Source organism: Alosa sapidissima, chromosome 24 (assembly GCF_018492685.1).
Source record: "Alosa sapidissima isolate fAloSap1 chromosome 24, fAloSap1.pri, whole genome shotgun sequence".
Taxonomy (NCBI): domain Eukaryota; kingdom Metazoa; phylum Chordata; class Actinopteri; order Clupeiformes; family Clupeidae; genus Alosa; species Alosa sapidissima.
In genome coordinates this window covers 27578527-27605160 of record NC_055980.1, presented here as the reverse complement: position 1 = coordinate 27605160, position 26634 = coordinate 27578527, and the positions used below count along the sequence as shown (strand labels likewise).

General features: G+C 42.1%; 2 protein-coding genes across 3 annotated transcripts in view; one reads left to right on the top strand and one right to left on the bottom strand.

The window, feature by feature from the left end:
* Positions 1 to 26634, top strand: part of LOC121700216 — a 1725899-nt gene that overhangs the window by 17437 nt on the left and 1681828 nt on the right.
* On the bottom strand, positions 5964 to 20190 carry LOC121700240 (5-hydroxytryptamine receptor 3A-like). Of its 2 annotated transcripts, XM_042083103.1 has the most exons (9): positions 19981 to 20190; positions 17397 to 17560; positions 16448 to 16492; positions 15351 to 15460; positions 13761 to 13936; positions 9393 to 9556; positions 6855 to 7065; positions 6582 to 6737; positions 5964 to 6290 (listed from the first exon to the last, which is right to left on the bottom strand). In XM_042083103.1, the coding sequence occupies exons 1-9, from the start codon at positions 20018 to 20020 to the stop codon at positions 6046 to 6048; spliced, it is 1311 nt and encodes a 436-aa protein (XP_041939037.1). In that variant the 5' UTR covers positions 20021 to 20190; the 3' UTR covers positions 5964 to 6045. The 2 variants fall into 2 exon arrangements, with proteins under 2 accessions (XP_041939037.1, XP_041939036.1); XM_042083102.1 differs by having other exon boundaries at positions 6582 to 7065.

The window sequence follows — 26634 nt, the reverse complement described above, 5'->3', positions numbered from 1 at the left end:
GGCCTGCGAGACATCTGCAGATGAATAAGTCCTATGCTTTGAAGACTGGCTGCAACTCCACAATTCCCCCAGAAGAGCCGAGAGCTTAGATATAGATCCACCACTCCTAACTTCTTTGCCATTACTTTCCTTTGTCTGAGTGAGTGTGTGTGTGTGTGTGTGTGTGTGTGTGTGTGTGTGTGTGTGCTTTGTGTGTGTATGTGTGTGTCAGAGAGAGAGAGAATGTCTGGAATTAAATAGAGGGAGTGTCTGGTGAATCTAGCCTTAGCTGACCTGACCAGTGTTTAGAGGGAGAAATGTCTCATGCTTCTTTTTGTGTTCAAACTGTGTGTGTGTGTGTGTGTGTGTGTGTGTGTGTGTGTGTGTTAAAGGGAGGAACACCACAATGATGCCCCACAGAGGAGCTTCTTTGAGGTGTCTATAACACAGGCTTCTGATTTCAGCTCGGAGCTTCTCAGCTGTGCAGACCAACAAAGAATTTGGCAAGCAAGGGTCAAGAAAATAGAATGTTTCTTGGACAATCCCAATCAGAGCAGTGACAACTCATCAGCTCCTGAATTCCTCAGAAGGCACCGGACAAATCTGGTTCAGAAGGTGAAGAATGTGATGCCGATAGCCGATGAGATGTTCTCACAAGGTCACGTCAGAGAAGAAGATTACGCAAACATCAGGGTGGCAAACACAGAGCAGGAGAAGATGAGGCGGATGCTGGATTGTTGTGGGGCTTCAGCACAGGGGGCGCTTCTCAGTATCCTTCCGAGGGAATGCCCTGACCTGATGGAAGAGTTGGGATAATGAGCATTTGGACTGTATCCTTCAGAGGGAATGCCCTGACCTGATGGAAGAGTTGGGATAATGAGCATTTAGACTGTATCCTTCAGAGGGAATGCCTTGACCTGTTGGAAGAGTTGGGATAATGAGCATTTAGACTCAGAGTGAATGCCCTGACTCGATGGAAAAGTTGGGACAATCAGTATTTGGACTGTAGAATAATCAAGATGGGAATGGTACTTTTGAATAAAAAGTTTCTTTTTATTCAAAAGTCATTTTACTATGCATATGCTAAGCACGAGATGAAAATGTGTTCTTGAATTTCCCCTTGGGGATCAATAAAGTATCTATCTATCTATCTATCTAAAAATCAACACACTCAGATCTGTCCAAAATTATCTTTTTAATTTTAGCTTTCGATCATAGACCTTCTTCAGGAATACTGCTAAGCATATGCTCAAAGAATGATTCAATTACTTTACTTTATGAGTGAGACAATTCAATTCAGTTTAATTCTTTATTTCAGACTCCAAGGCCGGGTCCATAGCATAGTAAAGTATTTTGTATAGTATAGTGTTAAGCAGACATGTGGACTCGAGTCACATGACTTGGACTCGAGTCAGACTCGAGTCATGATTTTAATGACTTCAGACTTGACTTGATAAAATTCGGCATGACTTGCGACTCGACTTGGACTTGAATACTATTCACTTGAGACTTGACTCGGACTTTGCCTCTTTGACTTGTGATGACTTGACATGTCTCGAATCAAAAACTAAAATTTCCTGATCGTGGACCAGTCACCCCACAGACGCTTTCCCGCGACTAAAAAAAAAAAATAAAAAAAATAGCGGAGACAAGCGGCAGTACTGCCGCTACCCCCACACGCGTTACGCACTGTCTGTAGGGCACCAAGAGACAGAGGAAGGACCAACATTTAGCCAATCACTAGTAGCTTTACTGCAAACTGATTTGCACTCTTGTTAGAGAATGTTTAATGTCAAAAAGCACCAACAGCATGTTACATAAAGTTGATACTTTTCGAGTCCTCTCCATTAAGATCCAACTTGAACTTATGCTAGCCTACTGCATTTAATTGAGAACGCATCCAAGCACGCACGAGAGGGAGAGAAAATGAGTAGGTTCCAGCTGGCTTGTCATTGTTGATGATGATTGATATCTTCTTTTAAATATAAGAAACATATAAAAGGAAATCGTGAAGGCAACAAATACGAGATTAGAGGAGATTGTGAATTATCCGGTTCTCACTAGCCTACTGTACTGTTATAAACTATGAGATCCAGGTCACTATGACATAGCTGCACTCACTGTGATTTGGAAAGTGGACAAGAATATTATGAAGAGTTGTCTTTGCCTTGTGTAATGGAACTTAATAGTCTTGAAGTATTCAATAATTTATTTACATGAAGCACATGATATGCCGATTGAAATACATTTTACTCAGCTACTGTAGCTAGGTGGCTACTGGCTACCAGGCTCATAATTCACTTTTAATTGCAAACAGAAAATGTCAAGCAAGCATCATGTCATACATGCTTCTCTTTCCAAGGGAATGAAAGCTGTTTGTGCCAACTTAATATCATGCTTATCGTTGTTAATATTGTGCTATACATGTGGCACAAACAATGTTTGAGTTTGTGGACTAGCCATAGGCTATATTTGAACGGAGCTGGTAAAAAAAGGATCATTATGAGAACGTGTGACACAATGGGCTTAAAGTGACAGTGCACCATTTACAAATGAGATAAACAGCATCAAATGTGTAGTATTTCTTAAGAAATGAATACTTTAAAACAAAATTACTGTCATTATTATCTTTTAAATAATATAAAAGTGTTGACCTTGGCTTCCCTTATGAGTCGCCACTGCCAGACAGCCTAATAAATTGTTTGCAGGCAAATCTGTGGCCTAGCGCAGTGAACTGCCATCAGTCAAATTATTACTCATCCTTACAGTGGGCTCCGCAATTTGGAAAAACAATATATATATTTGCAGCTGTGCTGAGTGTTATGTAGCTATCCGTTTACAGATTACACAGGTATGCGCATGCATATGTCGTAAAAGATTACAAGACAGAAACATTGAACATATTTTAATCTGTATTTATAAACAAAAAATACTGTGGATTAGATGGAAGTGCTAAAATTATGATCGATAGTCTAATAATGGCATTATTAAGTGAAGAGTACCTGATGACTTGTTCAGGACTTGAAAAAGATTGGGACTTGGACTTGGACTCGACTTGGCTTTGATGTGACTTGGACTTGGACTCGACTTGCCCTTCTCTGTATTTACTTGGGACTTGACTTGGACTTGACTGCGAAGACTTGGGACTTACTTGTGACTTGCCAAACAGTGACTTGGTCCCACCTCTGGTGTTAAGACAGAATAAATAGATTAAAAAAACAAGAGATGACAAGACCAAACAGGGGGGGGACCCACATTTAGACAGACATTTTTCCAATGTTTCCTTAGCTTAGAGGAGTACCTCAGGGAGCTCCTAGCAGGATTAACTAGAGCTTCAATAATACCATTACCTGAGCTATCCAGGCGACACATACATTTGTACATTAAATTTCTCAGGACTGCCTCACATGATGACACACTAGAGAAAGCAAACAAAGAACTGGCACTGAACCATCTGGGTGTCTGCATCAACAGCCTCAGAGTCATTATAGGCAAGTTCAAGCTTCTGTAGGCTGCTTGTCTTATACCCACACCACAAATAAGCAGTATACATAAGGTGTACAAAAGGCTTTAAAGGAAAAATCCGGTATTTAGCACTTTGAGTCCCTTTTCTGGTTTGTTTTGGATGAACTAGAGTGGTGGACACCGACATTTTGACGATTGGCCCTGTCTCGACTTTTCTGCCTACAGGCATGCTCAAACATGTCCTAAAACAACCCTTAACGTTTGTTTTCAAAACTGTGCAACTCACCGAGTGGTTAGTGGTGTTCGTTGATTATTAAAATAAAATATATTGGCACAATGTATGATTTTCAGCCGTCTTATTTGCTATTGTGGAACTATTTTTTCAGACACCTCACAACCGCGTATAAAGTTCCGCTCAATATTTGAGGCTGAAGCATAGACGGTGGCGCAGTAATATCAACGTGCAATGAGTCTTCCAACAGAAATCAATGGGATTTTACAAAATGCCAAATAAAACACGACAGAAACTGTATTTCGCTACGCTACTTGTTTTGGAACATCAACGAACACCACTAACCACTCGGTGAGTTGCACAGTTTTGAAAACAAACGTTAAGGGTTGTTTTTTGACATGTTTCAGCATGCCTGTAGGCAGCCACTCTGACTAGTCAAAGGCGATTCAAAACGAGAAAAGGGACTCCAAGTGCTAAATACCGAAACTTTTCTTGAAACAAGGAGCATTTCCCAATTATAGAGAGAGAGAGAGAGAGAGAGAGAGAGAGAGAGAGAGAGAGAGAGAGAGAGAGATGAGGTCACTGCACGTGCCTGTCGTTACACCTGTCACCAGACGGCTCTCACCAGGGGGCGCTCTAGTGCCGTCCTTCCTTCACTGTTTCACCAGGGGGCGCTCTGGTGCTGTCCTTCCTTCATTGCTCAGTATGTACTGTATGTTCTACAGATTTGTACCAGCAGGGGGCGCTGCTAGATAATTTGGGCCCAATGACAGACAATCATTCTGGGCCCCCTGATAATATATAGTATTATTGGGGGGGAGGGGGGGGGCTCTCTGGGGAGCCCCTCCCTATCAGTGCTGAACCCTTAGAAACCCACCCCCCCCCCCCCCCCCCCCCCCAGCGGTGCCCCTGTGTACCAATACTGTGATTTGTGGTGTCATCTACTGATAGTGGTAATAAAGTCTCCAGATGTGTCTTCACTTTTATATGGAGTTTAAATATCCCAATGGTTTTTTATGTTGAGTTGAGTGAGTTTCCCCATATTAAAAATACCAATTGTCCTTTATTCTCAGTGTTATATGTTTCTGCTCATTTAGCCGTCATTCCAGCCTGAGCTTCCATCTGGTTGGTGGCAAACAACCCACCGCTGTTCTGGACCACCAGTATTCTAACTAGAAAGATCTGTTTCAGACAGACGGTCTTACCTGGGTTTTACCATATCCTTTTTTTCCCTTTCCTCATGTAGACCTATGTTCTGCAACATTACCAAGTTAAACATGCCAATTTACCGAATAAGTAAGATGAAACTGTACTATAAAAGGAGGTCTTGCTTGTTTCCATAGTATTAGCAGGCATTTACCATATCTGAGACTGACTTTATAAGTTATAAGTGAGAATGATTCTATTTTTATGGCTTCTGCTGAGAAACAAATAGTTCGCCACACATTGAATGCTACTTGAATCAAACATTCTTTATAATGTAGCTGATCAACCCATCTGCTTTCATTTTCAATGAAATCCACTAGTGAACGGAGTGAGAAGCACAAAACCCGTTGTCATTGTCAGCGGCCTGTTACACAGAGATAGATAGATAGATAGATAGATAGATAGATAGATAGATAGATAGGTACTTTATTGATCCCCAAGGGGAAATTCAAGCATACAATTCAAGCAATACATACAGTAGCAATGGTTCTACAGGAAAATACCTCCGACCCCCACCCTCCCTCCCCCTCCGACCCCCACCCTCCCCACCCTCCCTCCCCTTCCGACCCCCACCCTCCCTCCCCTTCCGCTATGTAGCCAAGATGGCGTCCGCTGAGGGCGAAAAGCGTTCCACACTCCGCTTTTTGACCGTTATGAGTGCACCATCCGGGGACTAGCAGTGTACTTTGTGTTGTTGGAATTGTCAGTGTGAACGCCCTCACACACTCAAATTAGGTATTAGTGCAGAAGTACTCACTCAAATGAGGTATTAGTGCAGAAGTACACACTCAAATTAGGTATTAGTGCAGAAGTACGCACTCAAATTAGGTATTAGTGCAGAAGTACGCACTCAAATTAGGTATTGTAGTGCAGAAGTACACTGTAAGTGCAGAAGTACCCACTCAAATGAGGTATTGTAAGTGCAGAAGTACACTGTAAGTGCAGAAGTACACACTCAAATTAGGTATTAGTGCAGAAGTACGCACTCAAATTAGGTATTGTAGTGCAGAAGTACACTGTAAGTGCAGAAGTACCCACTCAAATGAGGTATTGTAAGTGCAGAAGTACACACTCAAATTAGGTATTAGTGCAGAAGTACACTGTAAGTGCAGAAGTACTCACTCAAATTAGGTATTGTAAGTGCAGAAGTACTGTAAGTACAGCTAGTGAAACCACTCTTTACCAATCCAAGCTAGAAAGGCAAAGGCAGCACAGAGATACAAGATGAAGTAAACAGCATTTATCCACTTGGCTACTGTCTTCAGGTACAGGCAGGTCTTCCCATGATGCTCTGGGTGATGGGAGGACGTGTGTGTCCGAAACACCTGCAGCTCAGCCAGGATGAGGCGCAGCAGAGATGAATCGTCCTCCATCCTCTTCAAATGGTGACCCACTCCTGTGCTGTCAGCTGGGGGGGAAACCAGAGTTTGGATGAATGGGGAAGTCTGTAATTCTACAGGCACTGTTTCAACTGGTTCAACTTTGAGAAGTGGCCTTCACTGAGATGGTTCAACTTTGAGAAGTGGCCTTCACTGAGATGGTTCAACTTTGGTTTAAACCCTGCAGCTCTTTTACCCCCAGTGTCCCCTGCACTGGAATATGCGGGGATAAGGGAAGGCATACGGTATAGAATAAGGGAAGGCATAAGGTATAGAATAAGGTGTAGAATAAGGTATAGCGTAAGGTAAGGCTGACTCACCTGGCTGATTGGTCCCTTCCCCTTTATTCTTCTCTGGGGTCCTCCAGGTGAAAGCCTTCGCATCACACTTCGAGGCCATCCGCATCAGGAAACTGACAGTGATGGTCTCCACAATGCTGCAGCCCACCAATGAGAAGACCCCAGTGCAGAACATTCCTGTGGACATGGAGATCAAGCAATTGCGTTCATGGCTGCCCTCTTCCCTGCCTGAATACAATGGTGCACATGTGTGTAGGCTATATGTGTGTGTGTGTGTGTGTGTGTTGGACTGACCTATAACAGGAGTTTTCTGGTCTGTGGAGGGCAGGATATCGTTGAGGATGAGCAGCAGGACAGAGATGGCCAGCAGCACGGTGACCTTGAAGCTCAGCTTCTCCCCTCCTGACCCGCTGATGAAGAAGGACATTAGGTCCAAAACCAGGAAGAGCAAGACAGGAACCAGGAAGTTAATGAGGTACAGCTGGGGCCTCCTGGCAATGGTGATCTGGGCCACAGAAACACACAAAAGGGTCTTATTGGAACCGTAAGGGGTCTTCAGGTTGCAGGGCTTAAAGGAAGCACATTTACCATTTCTAAAGTTATTACACATTTTCAAACCCACCATTTTCAAATAGAATATAACCCTTCCCACTTTTAAAATTCAGCACAGTTCTTTAGAGAGAGCCCAGGTATATTCCTCCTAATCTGTCAAATCACAAAAGGATTTATAGAGTAGAGAATTACCAGTGCAAATGCTCTCTCACACAACATCTGCAGTAAATAAGCTAAACGGCCTGCTTGTGATGACGTCCTAATTGTTTATCCCCAGTTAACACCGTAACAAGGCTAATGTCACTCTAAGGTTGCTTTTAGCAACCTGTTTTGCTGGAAGGGCAAGGGGGTAGCAACAGGACAACAGTGCAGAGACTGACAGGTCCACTGGTAGGGATAATGTTACAGTGTGAGAGTGTGACGTGAAATACTGGATATTTATGGGAAAATATTGAAACCACAGTTTAAAAGTAAAAAAAAAGTGAGAAAACCGGGGTTGACAGGTATGGTAACAGACATCCCAAGTCTCCCGGAAGTTCCGGGAGTCTCCCGCATATTGATAGCGGCTCCCTGACGTCCGCAAATTAGATAAAATCTCCCGGAATCTAGAGCGAGCGATCAAGAGCGCGCACGCGAGAGGGAGACCTAAAATCGCGTGTGCATCTGAGTGTAGCGCGGGAGGGGAGACGGGAGAGAGGGGTGGCGCGTGTGTGTCTGAGCGCATCCAAGACAGAGAGCATCCTGATTGGCCTGTTTCGCTAAATCAACCAATCAGTTTTCAGTGTAGGCAGGCTTTTCATCTCTTTTCTCCCGAACTAAATCAGTTCAGTGTATCTAGGAACAGGAGTCAGTGCATGCCCCCCAAAAAAGGAAAATGTTAACACCCATTTTAAAGTGTACCCTTGTTTATAAGAGTAAAAAATAATGATAGGCCTAGTCTTGCATGCTGCACTGTTTGTAACAGTGTTAGCATTGCCCATGGTGGGTTAAATGATTGCAAAACTAGTGTCAATTCATGTGCATTATTCAGGCCTATACTAGATGGCTAGTTGCCAAGGCTACATGAAAAGACCAAACTGCAAGATCTACATATTTTATTATTTTCACAATTACTTATTTGGTGTACTGACTTTTTAGTATTTATTTATTATTATTATTATTATTATTATTATTATATATATATATATATATATATATATATATATTTTTTTTTTTATTTTTTTTTTTTTGGGGGGGGGGGGCTTCGTGATACCTCCCTGAAATGACTTTTTGCATGTTGAGATGTCCGTGGTAAAGAGCCAAATTTTCAGTTACTGATGTTTTAAATTGTTGAAGACAATCCAAACAAATCAGAGCTAAAAAACTAGCATAATAACCTTGTACAGTATATGTTATGGTTAAATAACTAGCATTAGCCTTGTATGGCTACAGAGCTAGCATTAGCGTACAGTATTTGTTTGATCCTGTTGTCCATGCTGATGGCTTGTGACGACCTGTTTGTTAAATGACGTCACCTCCTCGTAAGACCGAGCTACATGCGTTCCGGTTTGCGTTTACGTTCATCACAACACAATGAGTCAGAGATCATGGTAGGCTATTCACCTCGAGTAACGTAGCGTTGTCTAGTGTTTGTCTTTAGCAACACAGCAACATTGCTAACCACTTTTACCAACACCAACAACACATTCCACAATATTCCATGAACAACAAGACAACATAACACATACCCTTGAGGCATTGGAATGTGTATGAGTAATTGATATCGACATTCACATTTGCTAAGCAATAAAAAGAAGTGTAAAATAGCATAGCTACGTAACGCAAACACAGGGCGCAGCCATCTTTGTTTTCAAGTCATAAGAACTCTCCGCCGAACTTGGGGGTCCACTGGTTTGTAAGAGATCGCTTCTCGTCAGACAACTTAAAATGAGCGTGTTGTGTAATTTTGCGCAACCTCTTTTTTTGGACAACTTACTACTCATAAGACAAGTACGATGGAATCACACAATAACTTCCGGTTTTTCAGACAACTTACTACTCGTTAGACGAGTAGGATGGACAACAGGATCACATGATATGATATGGCTGTAGAGCTAGTGTTACCCTTGTACATTATATGCTATGGCTACAAATCTAGTGTTAGCTTTGTTCTCTATATATTCCAGAGGTGGAAAGATAGTGTTCTCTCTACCCTGTATAATGTGTACATCAGAGCTGGATAGCTAACATTAGCTTTGTACAGTAAATCCTATGGCTACAGAGCTAGTATTAGCTTTATACCGTATACACTAGCTGGTCCAACACATCCTGGGGGCCAATGGTCAGGTTGTCCTTGGAGACGTGGATACTGATGAGGTCCCACTCGCCCTGCGTCTGGAACACCGTGAGGGACCTCGTCGTCACATCCGAGGAGTTGGAGGCGATGACTAGACGCAGCTGGTCAACTGTGTGTGTGTGTGGGGGGGGGGGGTTCACCACACAGGATAATTACATTTACAAGACGTGATAGCGGCACGTACATTTGAAGAAATTAGACCAGTCTTTGAAAACAATTTTGCTCTGTGAACGTTTCACTTGAGGACCTGGTGTATCCCAGGCCTAAGACTGGTTCCCAGCTAATCTGCCTAAAGCAACGGTCAGTGATCAAACCCCGGTGCACTGTGTTCCAAGCATTGACGCTAACAAATGCACCACACAGTACAATCAAATTATCTCTCATGCAGTGCACTGCAAAAAATGAAATCTAACCAAGTGTTGATAATCTTATATTAAGATCAAAAAATCTATTTGGTATTGTTTTTAGTATGAAAAGACTTACCTAGCGCTCTCTCGAAAGATCATTTTGACTTAATTTAAGAAGACTTTGACTTATTTTAAGGAGTCTTATCAAGACAAATTTGCTCAATGCACTGGCAGACAAATTTGCTTGTTTTCAGGATGAGATGTCATAATTTAAGAAAAGTTTGACTTATTTTAAGTCAAATGATTTCATGAGAAAGTGCTAGGTAAGTGTCTTTATACTAAAAACAATACCAACTAGTTTTTTTTATCTTGATATAAGATTAATAACACTTGGTTAGATTTTGTTAGATAAGCAGTTTTTGCAGTGTGAACTGTGATAATGAATTTCGGATTTGGATTGGATTTGAGTAACCACTCGGTGAGTTGCACAGTTTTGAAAACGAACGTTAAGGGTTGTTTTAAGGACATGTTTGTGCGTGCCTGTAGGCAGCCACTCTGAAGCAGTAAAGGTGCCGAGTCAGAAAAGTCGAGACAGGACCAATTGTCAAAATTTCGGTGTCCACCACTCTAATTCATACAAAACAAACCAGAAAAGGGACTCAAAGTGCTAAATACCGGAATTATCCTTTAATATAATGCAGTCAGGTCCTCTTTTGTTTAGGGGTGCACGGATCCAATATTAGGATCGGATATCGGCCCCGATATTGACAAAATAGCTGGATCGGGGATTGGAAAAATTAGCAGATCCATGGGCCTATCCGAATTTACTTCAACTTCTGAGCTACTGTATGACATGCAACAAGCCACTTAGCACTAAATAGACATTTCCTCTGGTGTTTGTCATTAAATGACTACATTTTAGGCTATGCCATTGCCTTTACAGTCTGCCATTACAGTCTGCCATTACCTTTACAGTCTGCCATTGCCTTTACAGTCTGCCATTACAGTCTGCCATTACCTTTACAGTCTGCCATTGCCTTTACAGTCTGCCATTGCCTTTACAGTCTGCCATTACAGTCTGCCATTGCCATTACAGTCTGCCATTACAGTCTGCCATTGCCATTACAGTCTGCCATTACAGTCTGCCATTACCTTTACAGTCTGCCATTACAGTCTGCCATTGCCATTACAGTCTGCCATTACAGTCTGCCATTACCTTTACAGTCTGCCATTACAGTCTGCCATTACCTTTACAGTCTGCCATTACCTTTAATTGCCTTTACAGTCTGCCATTGCCTTTACAGTCTGCCATTACCTTTACAGTCTGCCATTACCTTTAATTACCTTTACAGTCTGCCATTACAGTCTGCCATTACCTTTACAGTCTGCCATTACCTTTACAGTCTGCCATTGCCATTACAGTCTGCCATTACAGTCTGCCATTACCTTTACAGTCTGCCATTACAGTCTGCCATTACCTTTACAGTCTGCCATTACAGTCTGCCATTACAGTCTGCCATTACCTTTACAGTCTGCCATTACAGTCTGCCATTACCTTTACAGTCTGCCATTACAGTCTGCCATTACCTTTACAGTCTGCCATTACCTTTAATTGCCTTTACAGTCTGCCATTACAGTCTGCCATTGCCATTACAGTCTGCCATTACCTTTACAGTCTGCCATTACAGTCTGCCATTACAGTCTGCCATTACCTTTACAGTCTGCCATTGCCTTTACAGTCTGCCATTGCCTTTAATTGCCTTTACAGTCTGCCATTGCCTTTAATTACCTTTACAGTCTGCCATTACCTTTAATTGCCTTTACAGTCTGCCATTACCTTTAATTGCCTTTACAGTCTGCCATTGCCTTTAATTGCCTTTACAGTCTGTCTGTCATTATATTTCTGATTTACTATTCATTATTTTATTACCCACCATTTGTACGTTTGATTGATTCATGCGTTTCTGTTGCATTTTTAGGTAGGCGAACATGTTCAATGCATGACGGTCAACACACAATAGTCAAGCCAAAACACACTGTCATTTTGATCTCTAATCTGATAAACTGTTCATGGTATCAAGACATGCAAATGTTCACACAAGCTGTTAAAAACTTCTCATTTATTAGTTAAAACTTACAACTTTGTATACTGTTTACCACCATTGAAACTCCATGTGAACTTAGTTTATCGTGGGGAAACCGAGGGACTGTACCATTATGGGTAAATGGAGGGGTTTCTTGGGTGAAACCATTTTGGCAGGGGTGTTTTAATGTATATTACTAATACTAGTGCAGTGCCCGTTCAAACATGCTATTCCTGTAGTCCAATTACATGCCTGCAGGTAGGCCTGCTTTAGAAATAGGATGATAGGGAAAAACATAATTCCAGGTAAGCATTCAATAATGAATACAGATAATATAATAAATGTGAAGTGAGCAGAATTTAAGCATGGCTGCATGTGACATTTTTTACAAATCAAAATGACACAATCCTAACAGCTGTTTTGAGTCAAGGTTATATGCTTAGCCTATTGAATAACTTGATAGAGAAAATAAACCATTTTGTGGAATGATGCATCATCATATGAAATTTGCAACGGTGTGACTCAAAAACAGTCTTTGGTGGCCTATAAGTGACATCACACTCTGTCTGCCACTCGTTGCTGTTGCTGGTTATGCTTTGCATGTGTAGCATTCTGAGACGTTCTTTAATTCAGGAACATTATCGCTCGTTTCATTTTTGGACCTTGCAGTTGGAATTGTCGTTTGCTTATTCAAAGTCTAAAGACAGTCCAAAGTAGCCTGGGCTATTCGAAGTGTCCGTTTATTGCTGGTTATGCTTTGCATGTGTGGCATTCTGAGACGTTCTTTAATTCGGGACCATTATCGCTCGTTTCAATTTTGGACCTTGCAGTTGGAATTGTCGTTTGCTTATTCAAAGTCTAAAGACAGTCCAAAGTAGCCTGGGCTATTCGAAGTGTCCGTTTATTGCACATAATTTTTTACGTCATTTTGAAAAGCCACTGCATACCTGTGTGTGTTGCCGTGTTGTTTCAAAATCCGCCGAGTCATTTTATGCAAGCAAACCACATACAGGGGGTCTTTATTGTTGAGGTCAGACATGTGAACACATCTTGCACTCGCTTAAGTTTTTACCCGTGTAACCTACACTGATCCAGTTCTGCCAAAGCCCTGCTTCCATCCTCACTGGTAGCTTACAGTACAGTGCTGTGTGGGAGGGGGAGTGGCTAGCGACGAAAGCCCATGTGTGCTTCTTTTACCGATATATTTAACGATATCTTTTGCATTTCTTATTCAAACAACGTCAAATTTGGCACTGTACTTACTCATGCCCGTAGCAAGACACCTGCCACCTGTTTGAAATCAGTCTGACAAACGGTCAGTGAGATATGCGTGCCACAGACAGACAGACAGACAGACACACAGACAGACGCTTCTTGCTTCATACTGTAGATAGATGGGATTTTTATCTGCACAAAACTGGTTTTGGTGGGAGAAAGTTGTTGTATTTGTGTGTTTTATGTTTGCTTGTTAGATGTATTATTTAGCAATAACTGTGAACTTGAATTTGAATGCGGTTCTAAGTTGCTGCTGGTGCACAATTGTTTATTTTTTAATACTAATAGTAGTAATAATAATAGTAATAATACATTACATTTATATCTAAGTGTTATGTTGTTAGATTTTGTCCTAGGCAAGTTTTTTTTTTTAAATTTTTTTTTTTTAAGTGATTTAGTTAGGGAAAGAATGTTTAAGTTAGGCCTGATGCCTTTAGTCTTTTCCACAAGGTGGTTTATTAATTTAACATGGTATCGGTTTGGTATCGGGTATCGACCGATGCACAAAGCCCAGGCATCGGTATCGGTATCGAGACTGAAAAAGTCGGATCGGTGCATCCCTACTTTTGTTTTGTATTGATTTTGACACACACACAGACACACTCACTTGTGTTGAGCAAGGTCAAAAGTGTGAGTTGGCATTTCTGTGTGTCGAAGGGGAACTTGTACAGATCCATGTTGCAGGTGCTGGTGATCTTGTAAGTGTCTCCGAAGGAGACCCTGCCAGCTGACCTCAGTACAACCTCGCGGGCACTCTCAGCCCCACTGTGCATCGCCTCAATGCTGAGGAGATACAGAAGGAAGACATTTCTTGGGCCTTTATTTTACAGGGCAGTTTACACTGAAGAGGCGAGTGAGAGAGAGGGAGGAGAGAGAGGGATGAGAGAGAGGGAGGGAGGAAAGAGGGAAGGAGGAGAGAGAGGGGTGAGAGAGGGAAGGAGGAGAGAGAGAGGGGTGAGAGGGGGAGGAGAGAGGGAAGGGACCTGTGAGAGAGAGAGGGATGAGGGAGAGAGGGGAACTGTGAAAGACTCATTGGGAATGTTGACATGGACATTCATATTCTGATATTAACCTGTTTAAGACTTTAAAACACTACCATGCCATACTTTTTAAAATACTTTTTAATTAGTGAATTTTATACTTTAATATTTCTATTATTCTTTGCTTTTGTTTATGTAAAACACAAGGTTTACACACCCACAGCTAAACACTACTGACACGCACTGTCAGGATCCTGCCTGGACTCACTGTGTCCCCCTGGTGGCCAGTTTGTGCTCTTTTCTGGTTGTTATGATTGTGCATGTTTCTGTTTCCCCGCGTCTCTTCTGTTTACCTGTCTGCTGCCGCGTCTCTTCTGTTTACCTGTCTGCTGCCGCGCGTTTTGTGTATGTCTGCTGCCGCGCGTTTTGTGTATGTCTGCTGCCGTGTGTTAAGTGGTGTTGAATTGGTGTATGTTAAGCAGCGGTATGTAGAACTGTATGCACAAGACAAACTTCCCTTTTGGGACAGTAAAATTCATGTAATCTAATCTAATTTAATCTAATTTCTTGTGACTTGATCTCCTTAATGGGTCTGCACCAGAGACTTTCTAATGAGGAGACACATCACTCAAAGAATCCTCCATAGAAATGCATGGGGTTAGTTTGTAACGCCAATATGGCAGTAGTCTCTACACAATACCCCGCCCCTTCCTGTATGCCTCCCCATTCACTTCAATAGGAAAATAGCTGCCTGATAACGGCCCAAAGTGTGTTGCAAGATGGCCACTGTGAGAGGGGACTTGCGTAAAAGGACTTTGTCTGCACTTCCTGCCTTGTTAGTTTCCCTCCGTTTCTGCTCTCACCTGTTCACCGTTATAATCTTGTTATATATATAGTCTAGTCCTGTCACTCCTGTCACCGTTATAGTCTTGTTATATATAGTCTAGTCCTGTCACTCTGTTAAATGGGCTGTGTACTTCTACACCCTGATGTTCCTTTGTCAGTTCGTCTCACTTATGTGTTACGTCCGAGCCTATGAGTTTGTAATTGTGATTTTTTAATCTGACTGTCTGTTGGATTGGACCCTCTGCTTCATGTTTTGTCTGTCTGTCTATTTGTCTGGAACCCAACAACGACCCCACGCCTCTCCCTTGGAGTTTGCCTCAGTCTGCTGACTTGGACACACACACCCACACACACACACGCACATCTGTCACCTCTCCATGATGGTGAAGTAGGGTCTCCACACGTCGTCTTTGGGGACGTTGATCTGACGGATCCCACAGAAGTCCTTAGGGTTCCAGCGGAGGAGCTCATTGGTCCAGGACTGCAGAGAGGAGGAGGAGGAGGAGAAGAGGAGGAGAGGAGAGGAGAGGAGAGGAGGAGGAGGAGGAGGAGAGGAGGAGGAGGAGAAGAGGAGGAGAAGAGGAGGAGGAGAGGAGAGAAGAAGAGGAGGAGAGGAGGAGAAGAGGAGGAGGAGGAGAGGAGGAGGAGAAGGAGAAGAGGAGGAGGAGGAGAGGAGAAGAGGAGGAGGAGGAGAGCAGAGGAGAGGAGGAGAGGAGAGGATAAGAGGACAGGAGGGGAGAAGGAGAAGAGGAGGAGAGGAGAGGATAAGAGGACAGGAGGGGAGAAGGAGAAGAGGAGGAGGAGGAGGAAAAGAGGAGGAGAAGAGGACAGGAGGAGGAGGAGGAGAGGACAGGAGGAGGAGAGGATAAGAGGACAGGAGGGGAGAAGGAGAAGAGGAGGAGGAGAGCAGAGGAGAGGATGAGAAGAGGAGGAGAAGAGGACAGAGGAGGGGAGGAGAGCAGAGGAGGAGGAGAAGAGGACAGGAGAAGAGGAGGAGAGCAGAGGAGGAGGAGAACAGAAGAGGAGGAGGAGGAGGAGGAGAGAAGGAGAAGAGGAGGAGAAGAGGACAGGAGAAGAGGAGGAGGAGAAGAGGAGGAGAAGAGGACAGGAGGGGAGGAGGAGGGGGAGAAGGAGAAGACTACAGTGTACACACACATAACCAAAACTGTATACACAAACATATAAACTAAAGTGTACATTCACACAAATGGAAGTGTACACACACACATAAACTAAATTGCACACACACACACATAAACAAAAGTGTACATACACATACACACACACATAAACTAAAGTGTGCATACACATACATGAATATACACACACAAACAAAAGTGTATATACACACACACACATAAACTAAAGTGAAATTGTTGTGACACAAATGGAAGTGTGTATACACACAGAATCAGAACAGCCTACAGACAGACACCAGTTTGTAGATGGGATCGGACTGACTACTCACAGCAGACAGGCTCACTCCAGTGGTGAAGCTCTGCGACTTCTCATTCTGTCATAAAACACACACATGAACCACAGATACAGAAACTCCATGTGACCCAAAACAACACAATGTGATGGTGAACAAGCTGAGATACACACACACATGCTCACAAGCACACACTCACCACGTCTATAATGAAGCAGAGATATACACACCACGTCTGACATAGAGACACACACACACCAGGTCTATAATGAAGCAGAGATATACACACTTACCACGTCTATGATGACGTAGAGACACACACACTCACCACGTCTATGATGACGTAGAGGTAAAGGTCTATGATGACGTACACACACACTCACTCACCACGTCTATGATGACGTACACACACACACACACACTCACCACGTCTATGATGACGTAGAGACACACACACACTCACCACGTCTATATGACGTACACACACACACACTCACCACGTCTATGATGACGTACACACACACACACCACGTCTATGATGACGTACACACACACACACTCACCACGTCTATGATGACGTACACACACACACACACACACACTCACCACGTCTATGATGACGTAGAGACACACACACTCACCACGTCTATGATGACGTACACACTCACACACTCACCACGTCTATGATGACGTACACACACACACACCACGTCTATGATGACGTACACACACACACACCACGTCTATGATGACGTACACACACACACACTCACCACGTCTATGATGACGTACACACACACACACACACACACACCACGTCTATGATGACGTACACACACACACACACCACGTCTATGATGACGTACACACACACACACTCACCACGTCTATGATGACGTACACACACACACACTCACCACGTCTATGATGACGTACACACACACACTCACCACGTCTATGATGACGTACACACACACACACTCACCACGTCTATGATGACGTAGAGGTAAAGGTCTACAGTGGCGTAGGTGGGAGTCCTCCAGTTCCTGACAGGGCGGGTGGCTGAGAGGCTGTAGTTGTTGGATCCCACCCCCAGGTGCTCCAGCAGAGACAGGTAACTACAGTTAAGAGACTCCGAACACACTGCACCTGAGACACATCACATCCTATATGAGACAGGTAACTACAGGTAAGAGACACATCACATCCTATATGAGACAGGTAACTACAGTTAAGAGACTCCGCACACACTGCACCTGAGACACATCACATCCTATATGAGACAGGTAACTACAGGTAAGAGACACATCACATCCTATATGATACAGGTAACTACAGTTAAGAGACTCCGCACACACTGCACCTGAGACACATCACATCCTATATGAGACAGGTAACTACAGGTAAGAGACACATCACATCCTATATGAGACAGGTAACTACAGTTAAGAGACACATCACATCCTATATGAGACAGGTAACTACAGGTAAGAGACACATCACATCCTATATGAGACAGGTAACTACAGGTAGACTCTCTACAGAGACTCTGCACACACTCCATCTGAAACACATCAGATTGGTGACTACTTATCATATGGGTCTTCAGAATGCTGCAGAAACTCAGCAGACTCTGCATCATGCCAGAGTCCTATTCTGATTTTTATGTCCAGAAAGATATTTTTCTTTAATTATTCATTGGTAGCAACTAATTATAATCAGTTATGGTCAAATAAGTTGCACCTCTGTACTATTTGTGATTATTACACGGCTCTTCACAATGCAAGTAGGACGCTCCATTGGCTTGAATGGGATTTCCCAAAGTTCTAGAGGTCATTCATTTGGACTCGAGGACCTCTGAAAAATTAATGACCGCTGTCAATGGCAACGGAGTTTGTGCTTCTAATTCAGGTTTTTCATATCACTCCACAAGTACTGGAACTTTGTTCAAAAGTGAAAAGCAGACAGTTGATCAGCTGTGTTCTAAAGAATGTTTGATTCAAGTTCAGCGTGTGTTGTTGCGAACTACTTGTTTCTCAGCAAAAGCCACGATGAACGGTAACAAATAGGCTATAGTCTAGGCTATGTAGGCTAAAGAGTCATATTGTGGGGAGTTTATTGTTTTGTTTTGAAAAGTAGCCGTGTAATAAGCGGGATAATGTATAGAATGCCGGTCATTATCGGGAAATAGGTCCCTTCAGGGTGGAACAAGACCCCTCCGCTGCGCGTCGGGGTCCGGTTTGCCCTGTCGGGATTTATTTCCCGATAATGACCGAAGTTCTATACATTATCCCTTACATAATTTCTCAACTGGAACTGGGGGTTGAACTTTTAGTGAATCAGTTTTTAATCTAGAAAAATATCACACACTTTATTGGAAATCATAACAATACATAACAATAACAATGATGATGAAGGAGAAATTTTGGATTACTAACATTTTTATGTATTAGAAGTGATTATTAATAATTTTACATGTATTAGAAATGAATACTAATTTACATTTATTACATAGAAGTGATTAACATTTCATTTTCTTATATATATTCTTTGTATGCTTTCTATACATTCAATACTGTGCATCAACTTTGCTTTGTCTGTCATTTGTTCTCTTCATGTCATGATTTTCTAATAAAGGTCATGCGACCCCTTTTGTCACGAGTTAAGGGTATTCTGCCTTAGGCAGTAATATTAGGAATATCCCGACAGGAACTAGACTATGGCAAGAGAATGCTGAAGGATGTATATGTATTGTATTGACCAATTATCTACTTACTTGGAGTAGCCCCATGACTTGCATATGGCGCATGGATCACATGCTATGTCCAAGAAGTGTATACAGTATGCATTGTTGTATTTCTGTATGTATGAGGATTTTTTGGAAACGACCATTGTACTCATGTGATTTGTATTACCAATGTAATTAACATGTATAAGATGGGGCTTCGCCCTAGAGAACTTTGAGTTGTGTTACTGGAACATGCTGTTGCTAGTGACCTGCTCCCGGTATCGTGAATAAACCTGCAGTGGTTCCTCACACCTGAGTGTTGCCTGGATATTTTTGACCACAATGACAAACATGTTTAACTATATTTTTAAAATGTAGAAATTATGATGATATATATATATATATATACACGCACACATACAGAGAGAGAGAGAGAGAGCGCTCAATTGGCGTGCACACACCGCATCTGAAGCGCATCAGACTGGAGGCCACACATCTATGAGCATCTATTATATGGACCTATCATACACATATTCAGACAGATAACAGATAATACTGTCTATTGCTATATGAACCTAACATACATATCTTCAGACATATAGGTCTCTTTGTTTTCTTCTTAAAATATGTAAAGTGATGAATAGGAGGAGAAGTAATTGACAAGGTTAGAATAATTTTTATATTTATATTTTTACTTTTTTTTATTGAAAATAAATTAATTTTGTCAACGACTCCTCAATTTGCTTGTCTTTCAAGTCTTTCAAGAAGTGACATAAAACCTTTGAACAGTAGCATGTATGCACGCACACACACACACACACACTCTAAAGTGCAAACTCACCCATGACAGCCGTAAGACTCAGTAGCATCCACAGATGCATGTTCACCTGACGTATGAGCCGCAGACAACTCAGGTGAGTCTCCCTCAGGTACGAACCCCAGACGGCTCAGGTGAGTCTCCCTCAGGTATGAGCCCCAGACGGCTCCGGTGAGCCTCTTATACTGTCTGCTGTGGTTCAGGTAGGCTTGTGACCACACCTACACGCACACACACACCACATGATGTTTGACTGAGACATGGACTCACACACACACAAACAAGTGATGTATGCCGTGTTCCAGGTAGGCTTGGGACTATACCTATATGCACATGGACACACACACACGTTTGACTGAGACATGGACTCTCACACACAGACACACACAATGGTAAGCTCTGCTTTCAAGTTTACCCAGTGTAGGCGGTCTCAGTCTTTGACTGAGACATGGACTCTCATACACACACGCACACACATAAGAATTAATATTTGTCTGTGCACATGCACACATACACCTACACACACAAGGACATATGCTTAAACAGCCACTTACAGTAGGCTGATGTTTGGTTGTATCATAGGGTCATACACACACACACACACACACGTAGATAGGCTTAAACAGACATGCAAGATGATGTTTTTTAATATGATCAGCTGTCCTGTTTGCCCATTAGCTTTTCTTTGGTTGCTTTATGGCTGTGGACCTGAAAAGGCTTAATGAAACTGCCCTGTATGTGATGAATGCCTTGGAAACACGAGAACATCAAAACACACACTCACACAGAGAGAGAGAGAGAGAGATTGAAACCCACATTCACACAAAGGTTCAGACACATGCTTACAGACACAAAAACACATTAATTAGACAAAAACACACTAATTAGACAAACACATGCTCAGAGACACAAAAACACACTAATTAGACAAACACATGACGAGTTTGGTTCCAAAATGCTATATCCTCCACTTTAATGAATTTTCATAAATCATTTTTTTTTTTCAAAATTGTTTTCCCAGTAATTTCAGTGGAACTGTAATTGGGTTATCATGGTTGTTTGATAATTGATATTACCTGAAATACACAATTAAATAAAGTTTTTGAACCAAACATGTAAACACTTACACAAAACTTAACCACACAGAGATGCAGAACACTCACATAGGACAGATATAAGGTTAACACACATACAAAATACACACGACTTACAGTATCTTTATCAAATACACACAAACAAAATACCCACCGACTTATCTTTACCAAACATACACATACAAAATACACACACAAACAAAATACACACGACTTATCTTTATCAAACATACACAAACAAAATACACAACGACTTATCTTTATCAAACATACACAAACATTTAGCAGTAGGGTTGGGTATCGTTTGGGTTTTATCCGATACTGGGGCTAAATCGATACTTTTAAAACGGTGCCGGTGCCGAAACGGTGCCTGAACCGGTACTTTGTTTTTAAAATGTTTTAAATTAAAATGGTCTAATTGAACATGAAATTGAACTGTTATATTCAATTTACTATCAATATCTCATTGCTCCTACGAATAATACATTTAAATGTTAAAACAGCTTGCCATGCATGCACACACAGTGGTAAGCTCTGCTTTCAAGTTTACCCAGTGTAGGCGGTTTGCCATAAGGTAGGCTATGTTAAAACCGCTTGCCAGAACTGCCAGGTCATGGACAACGGCATTTGCAAGCAAGCTAATCTAACAGGGACTCTACTTTCCAGTTAATTCAGTGTGTTCCCAAATGCTTCAAGAAATTTCATGTCATAACCCATAACAGTAGTTTTGAACATGTTAGGCTACATGTCGGTGTTGAAGTGTTTAGATTCCCAGCGCTAGCCTAGTAGGCATTTTAACAGCAACTATGGCTATGTGCTAACACCAGTCAGCTGAGTTTAATTAGCGATAACGTACGGAGATGGTTTCGTAGCCTCTTTGACAGCTCAGTGACATCAGGTAACCTACATATTTATGTGTTTGCCAGCTAACTTTTAACATGGTCTTCATATTCATTGTGGTGCTATATGGGCCTCATGCACATGAAAGATTAATATCATGCCATTATGTTGTTTAACACACCGTGAAATAAAGTTTTCACATTACAACTTTGCTGATAACATTTCAAATAAATGCCAGTTAGCGCATTAGCAAGGATATTGTGTAACATATAGGCTAGCCTACTGTTGATAGGCTAGCCTACTGTTGATCTAGTGTGTGTGCCTCTCTCTCGCTCAGAGGGGAGGGGGAGGCTGAGGGGTCGATCAAGCATGGATTCTAAACTCTGTGGTGGATAGGATCTACAATTAGGTGTTAATTAATATTAGGGCCTACTAGGTCGAAGTACTCCCAAGTGCTATTGCGCCAGACATTGTAGTTCTCCTGTTTATTCGCTTGGAAAATCGTCATGTTTCATGTTGTGTGACCTAACATTTTTAATCAACTACTTGTGCAACTGTATTTAAGTAGGGAAAACGTGGATGTGTTTGATTAATGCCATCTTACTCTCTCTACGGCCACGGCAGAGCCCGCTAGCATAGCAACATGCTAACACATTCTCGCATTTATACCTATAAAGCATGCTTATGACATCAATAAATAAGGAAAATATTCACATATACACACAATCCCTTCAGTCAACACCGTTACAACAGACGTGCGGACCGGTGACAGCTTTTGGTGGAAAACACTTTGTTTGTGATGAGGGGAGGGAAGGAAGAGGGGGCGCTGCAAATTGAAGTTCTTTGCACAGAGGCGCAGTGCGGAGCCCAGTGCGATATAGTCACGTTTAATTGATTTAATTGAGACACTTAAGTCTTGTATGTAACAGTAGCTGGTGTCAGTGGCAATCAGCCTAATGACACAGCCCCACCTGTTTTCCTATGATATTAGGATTGGCTCACTGTCTTGCTGCAACGGCCTGCTGTGTTTAAATCTAGCCGAGTCTGCATGGCTTCAGTCCCAAGCTTGTCATTGTCTTTGCACTTGGCATGTCATTGTTGATTCTTACTGAGGTGAAGGAGGTGATCTAAAATAGCCTTTGGTTGAGCTGTCGGAAGAATGGGATTAATTTTAATGGAACAAAGAGATATCAAACTATACTGGGCTGTAGACCCAAAGGGACATTTTTGGATTATTGACGAGTCAGAATTAAGGGGCTTCGGAGCAACGCGCAGTCCCCCCTGCAGCGTGCCAGCGAACGGAAAAATAAACAAAACAAACCAATTAAATATCAAATTAAAAGGGCATGTAGTTGTAGGGCGTTTCTTCTGTGAGAGGTGCAGCTCGTGTGTGTTGCTGTCCTCAATTTAGTGCTGAAGCGGACAATGCGAAGACACCTAGAATGTTAACTTTGAACTCGTTATATTCAGTAAAGAAGCACTACACAAGTAAAACCATTGTAGGCCTATGTTATAAAAAATGTTCTTCATCTATTCTTTTACTGCGCTATACTCAACGTGGAAGTTAGGAAAATCGCCCTTCTGGCTTGTGTCAATAGGCTATTGCACCGTGCGCGTATGTGTAGGTCTATCTGGTGTGCTACGGCAAGCAACATTGACAGAAAAATACACTTTGCTACCGTTTGTGCACGAAATGTGCACTCGCAAGCATATCCCATGCAATTTCCGTGGTCAGATACAAGGCGGGGAAAAGAGTCCTATGTTCCCCGGTCCCATACAAATAGCTCCTTGGGGAGCACCAGTGCTGATGGTTAATGTGTCAGATGTCAGACCCCCCACTCTAACCACTTGTGAATGGTTGGTGAGAAAGTCAAATATCCAGTGACACAGGGTGGTGTTCAGTCCTAAGGCCTTCATCTTTGTGACCAAGGTGAGAGGTACTATCGTGTTGAATGCTAAACTAAAGTCAATGAACAGCATCCTCACATAATTCCCATTTCCCTCCTCCAGGTGAGTTAAGGTGGTGTGCATGAGGTTTGAGATGGCATCCTCTGTAGACCTGTTGGCTCTGTAAGCAAATTGGAGGGGGTCGAAGGAGGCAGGGAGGGATGAGCAGATAATGTTTTTCACAAGCTTCTCAAAACACTTCATCACTGTCAGACCTCTCAAGTCTCACGCATTGAGCGTGAGACACACGTATTTCAATGACTTCACACGCTCACACATGGCATTTCTCACTCCGAGAAATTATTAACTTGCCCGCACAGAAATTTCTAAGGGCTATATTTTACTAACGTTTCACACAACGTTGCTGTCTGTGTGCGCTCATTCAGCTCAGAGGGCTGCTGTTCAGTTACTAACCTATCGGCCAATCAGAAAATAGGATTTCTCAACCAATCAATAAATAGTTTTGTTTTGATGTAGGTCCGCAATGTAGAGACTGGTGGTCCGCGGAATCTTGGAGTGAAATTAGCCCCCCGGTGCTTCGTCTGATAATTTGCTGCGCAGTTGATCAAGATACCGCGGACCGACAAAAAAAGAAAACAAACGTTTCTGCTATCGATGTCATTAAACATGGAGCCATACAATAAAGTGGTGGTATGAGCGTCCATTCAATGCAGGCGTATGCACGAGAGAAACTGAAACTAATCGATAACGTTGATCAAAGCTCCCCTTCAACCTGTTGAATGCTATTTAATTGTTTAACGACACTTAATAGAACAACGTTGATTTGTGGAACTTCCATAGAAACAGAGCAGAGACTGTAGCCTATAATACACTGTATAGCACTGAGTATTGTATAGTAAAATTTGAATATAACGTGGACAAAAGCTAGCCTTCTTATATCTGTTAAAGATCAGCAGCTCAGCGATTTACACCTATCTGCTCGCCAAAAAAGCTGCTATTGTGTTTCCTGAATCCTTACATTCAGGCATTCAAATTAAACTTAATTAAAAAACATGTATTCTTTTCTTCATTTCCTACCAATGTATGATGCTTGCATGAGGGAAACATCCTAAAACAATAGCGCCCATATAATTGTTGCTGTTTTGAGAAGTATTTATTTTCTTATGCAAGCATCATGCAACCATGTAAAAGCAATTAAACTAATTATATCTTACATGTACATTAGTAAAGCAGTCCTCTGATGTGCATGTCACAAAACATTTAAGTGAAAGTGCATGTATAACAATATAGGCATAATAATGATTGTGATAATGACAATTTGATTTGGAGGGAGTGGGATTGGGTACGTGTAGATGAGCCCTATGACCTAAAAGTCTGCCATGACTGGGCCTCAGGTCAAAGAAGTTTGAGAAAAGCTGGTTTACCTGCATCAGATTGAGGTTTGCAGTGATGTACCTGAAGGCACGGGTTGAGGACCCAGTCAGTTACGTCACAATATGCACATTTGTTTAAATTCATAATCACCATGACCAAAATTGTACTTTTTTTTTTTTACTTTGAATCTTGGAAAAAAAAAAAAAAAAAAAAAAAAAAAAAAAATATATATATATATATATATTGACCTACCTACAGACCCATTTTTTAAATTTTTTGGCTGTTACTGCAAACAAGAATATTTTTAAGGATGGCCTCATGACTGTGAAAATGGCTGACATTGAACCACAGTGCTTTAAATGGGAGCCCCCATTATCAGTCATTAAGGCATCAAAATTTGCCACAAACACTTACAACACACAACATCACTCATAAACACACACACGGACAGAACCACCACTGTTCAAGAGACCATTTTGGGGCTAAATGTGCTTTTTCTCATTTGGTTGTTTTCTGTTTGTTTAGAGCAGAATGAGCCACTGCTGTTCAAAGGGCCCATTTGGGTGAAATTATTATTATAATTTATTATTATTTACTATAGGGTTCTAGAATAAATAAAACAGTGTGTTTGAAATAATGGAATTTGTGCTCTCTCATGAAGCTGGGTTGATGGGACATGGGGAGGGTGGGTCTGTTCATCGGGGGGAGGGGGTGTGGCGCCACGAGTAGTTCAAGCAGACGTAGGACTTTCATGTACTTCGATCAGGGGGAGGGGGCGTGGCACTGTGCACCCCCCCCCCCCCCGAGAAACAAAGTCTCACTCCTTGCAAACTTCAAAACTTGAGAGCCCTGATCACTGTAGATGTCAGGGCTACTGGGCGGTAGTCATTCAGACATGATGGACTTTTGTTTTTCGGTACTGGAACAATAACAGACTGCTTGAGGCAAGTAGGAACTGTCTCTTGAGCCAATGATGTGTTAAAGATATAAGTGAACACAGGAGCTAACTGAGCAGCGCAGGATTTCAAAACCCTGTTAGAAATTCCATCCGGTCCAGCAGCTTTTCTACAATTAACCCTCCTATAGGCATTGCTCACATCGACCTCAGAGACACAGAAAGGTGCATCCTCATTTGCTTCACATGCTGCAGCTAGTGCAAGATAGTCTGTGTTTTTCATGTCAAAGCGAGCATAAAAAGCATTAAGTTCATCAGGGAGGGCTTTACTCACATTCATCATAGGAGGGGGCTTTCTTTCAAAGCCAGTGATGGTTCGGAGTCTTTTCCACACTCGTGCTGGATCACCCTCCAAGAAATCAGCTTCAACTTTGTCTCTATAGCGCCGCTTAGCATCTTTAATAGCTCTACGTAAACTATAAGATGCTGCTTTATTAGGCCCACTGCTAGATTTTGACAGGAGCTCGCGATATCGCTTTAAAGTAAGCTACTTGGGCTCACGCAAGC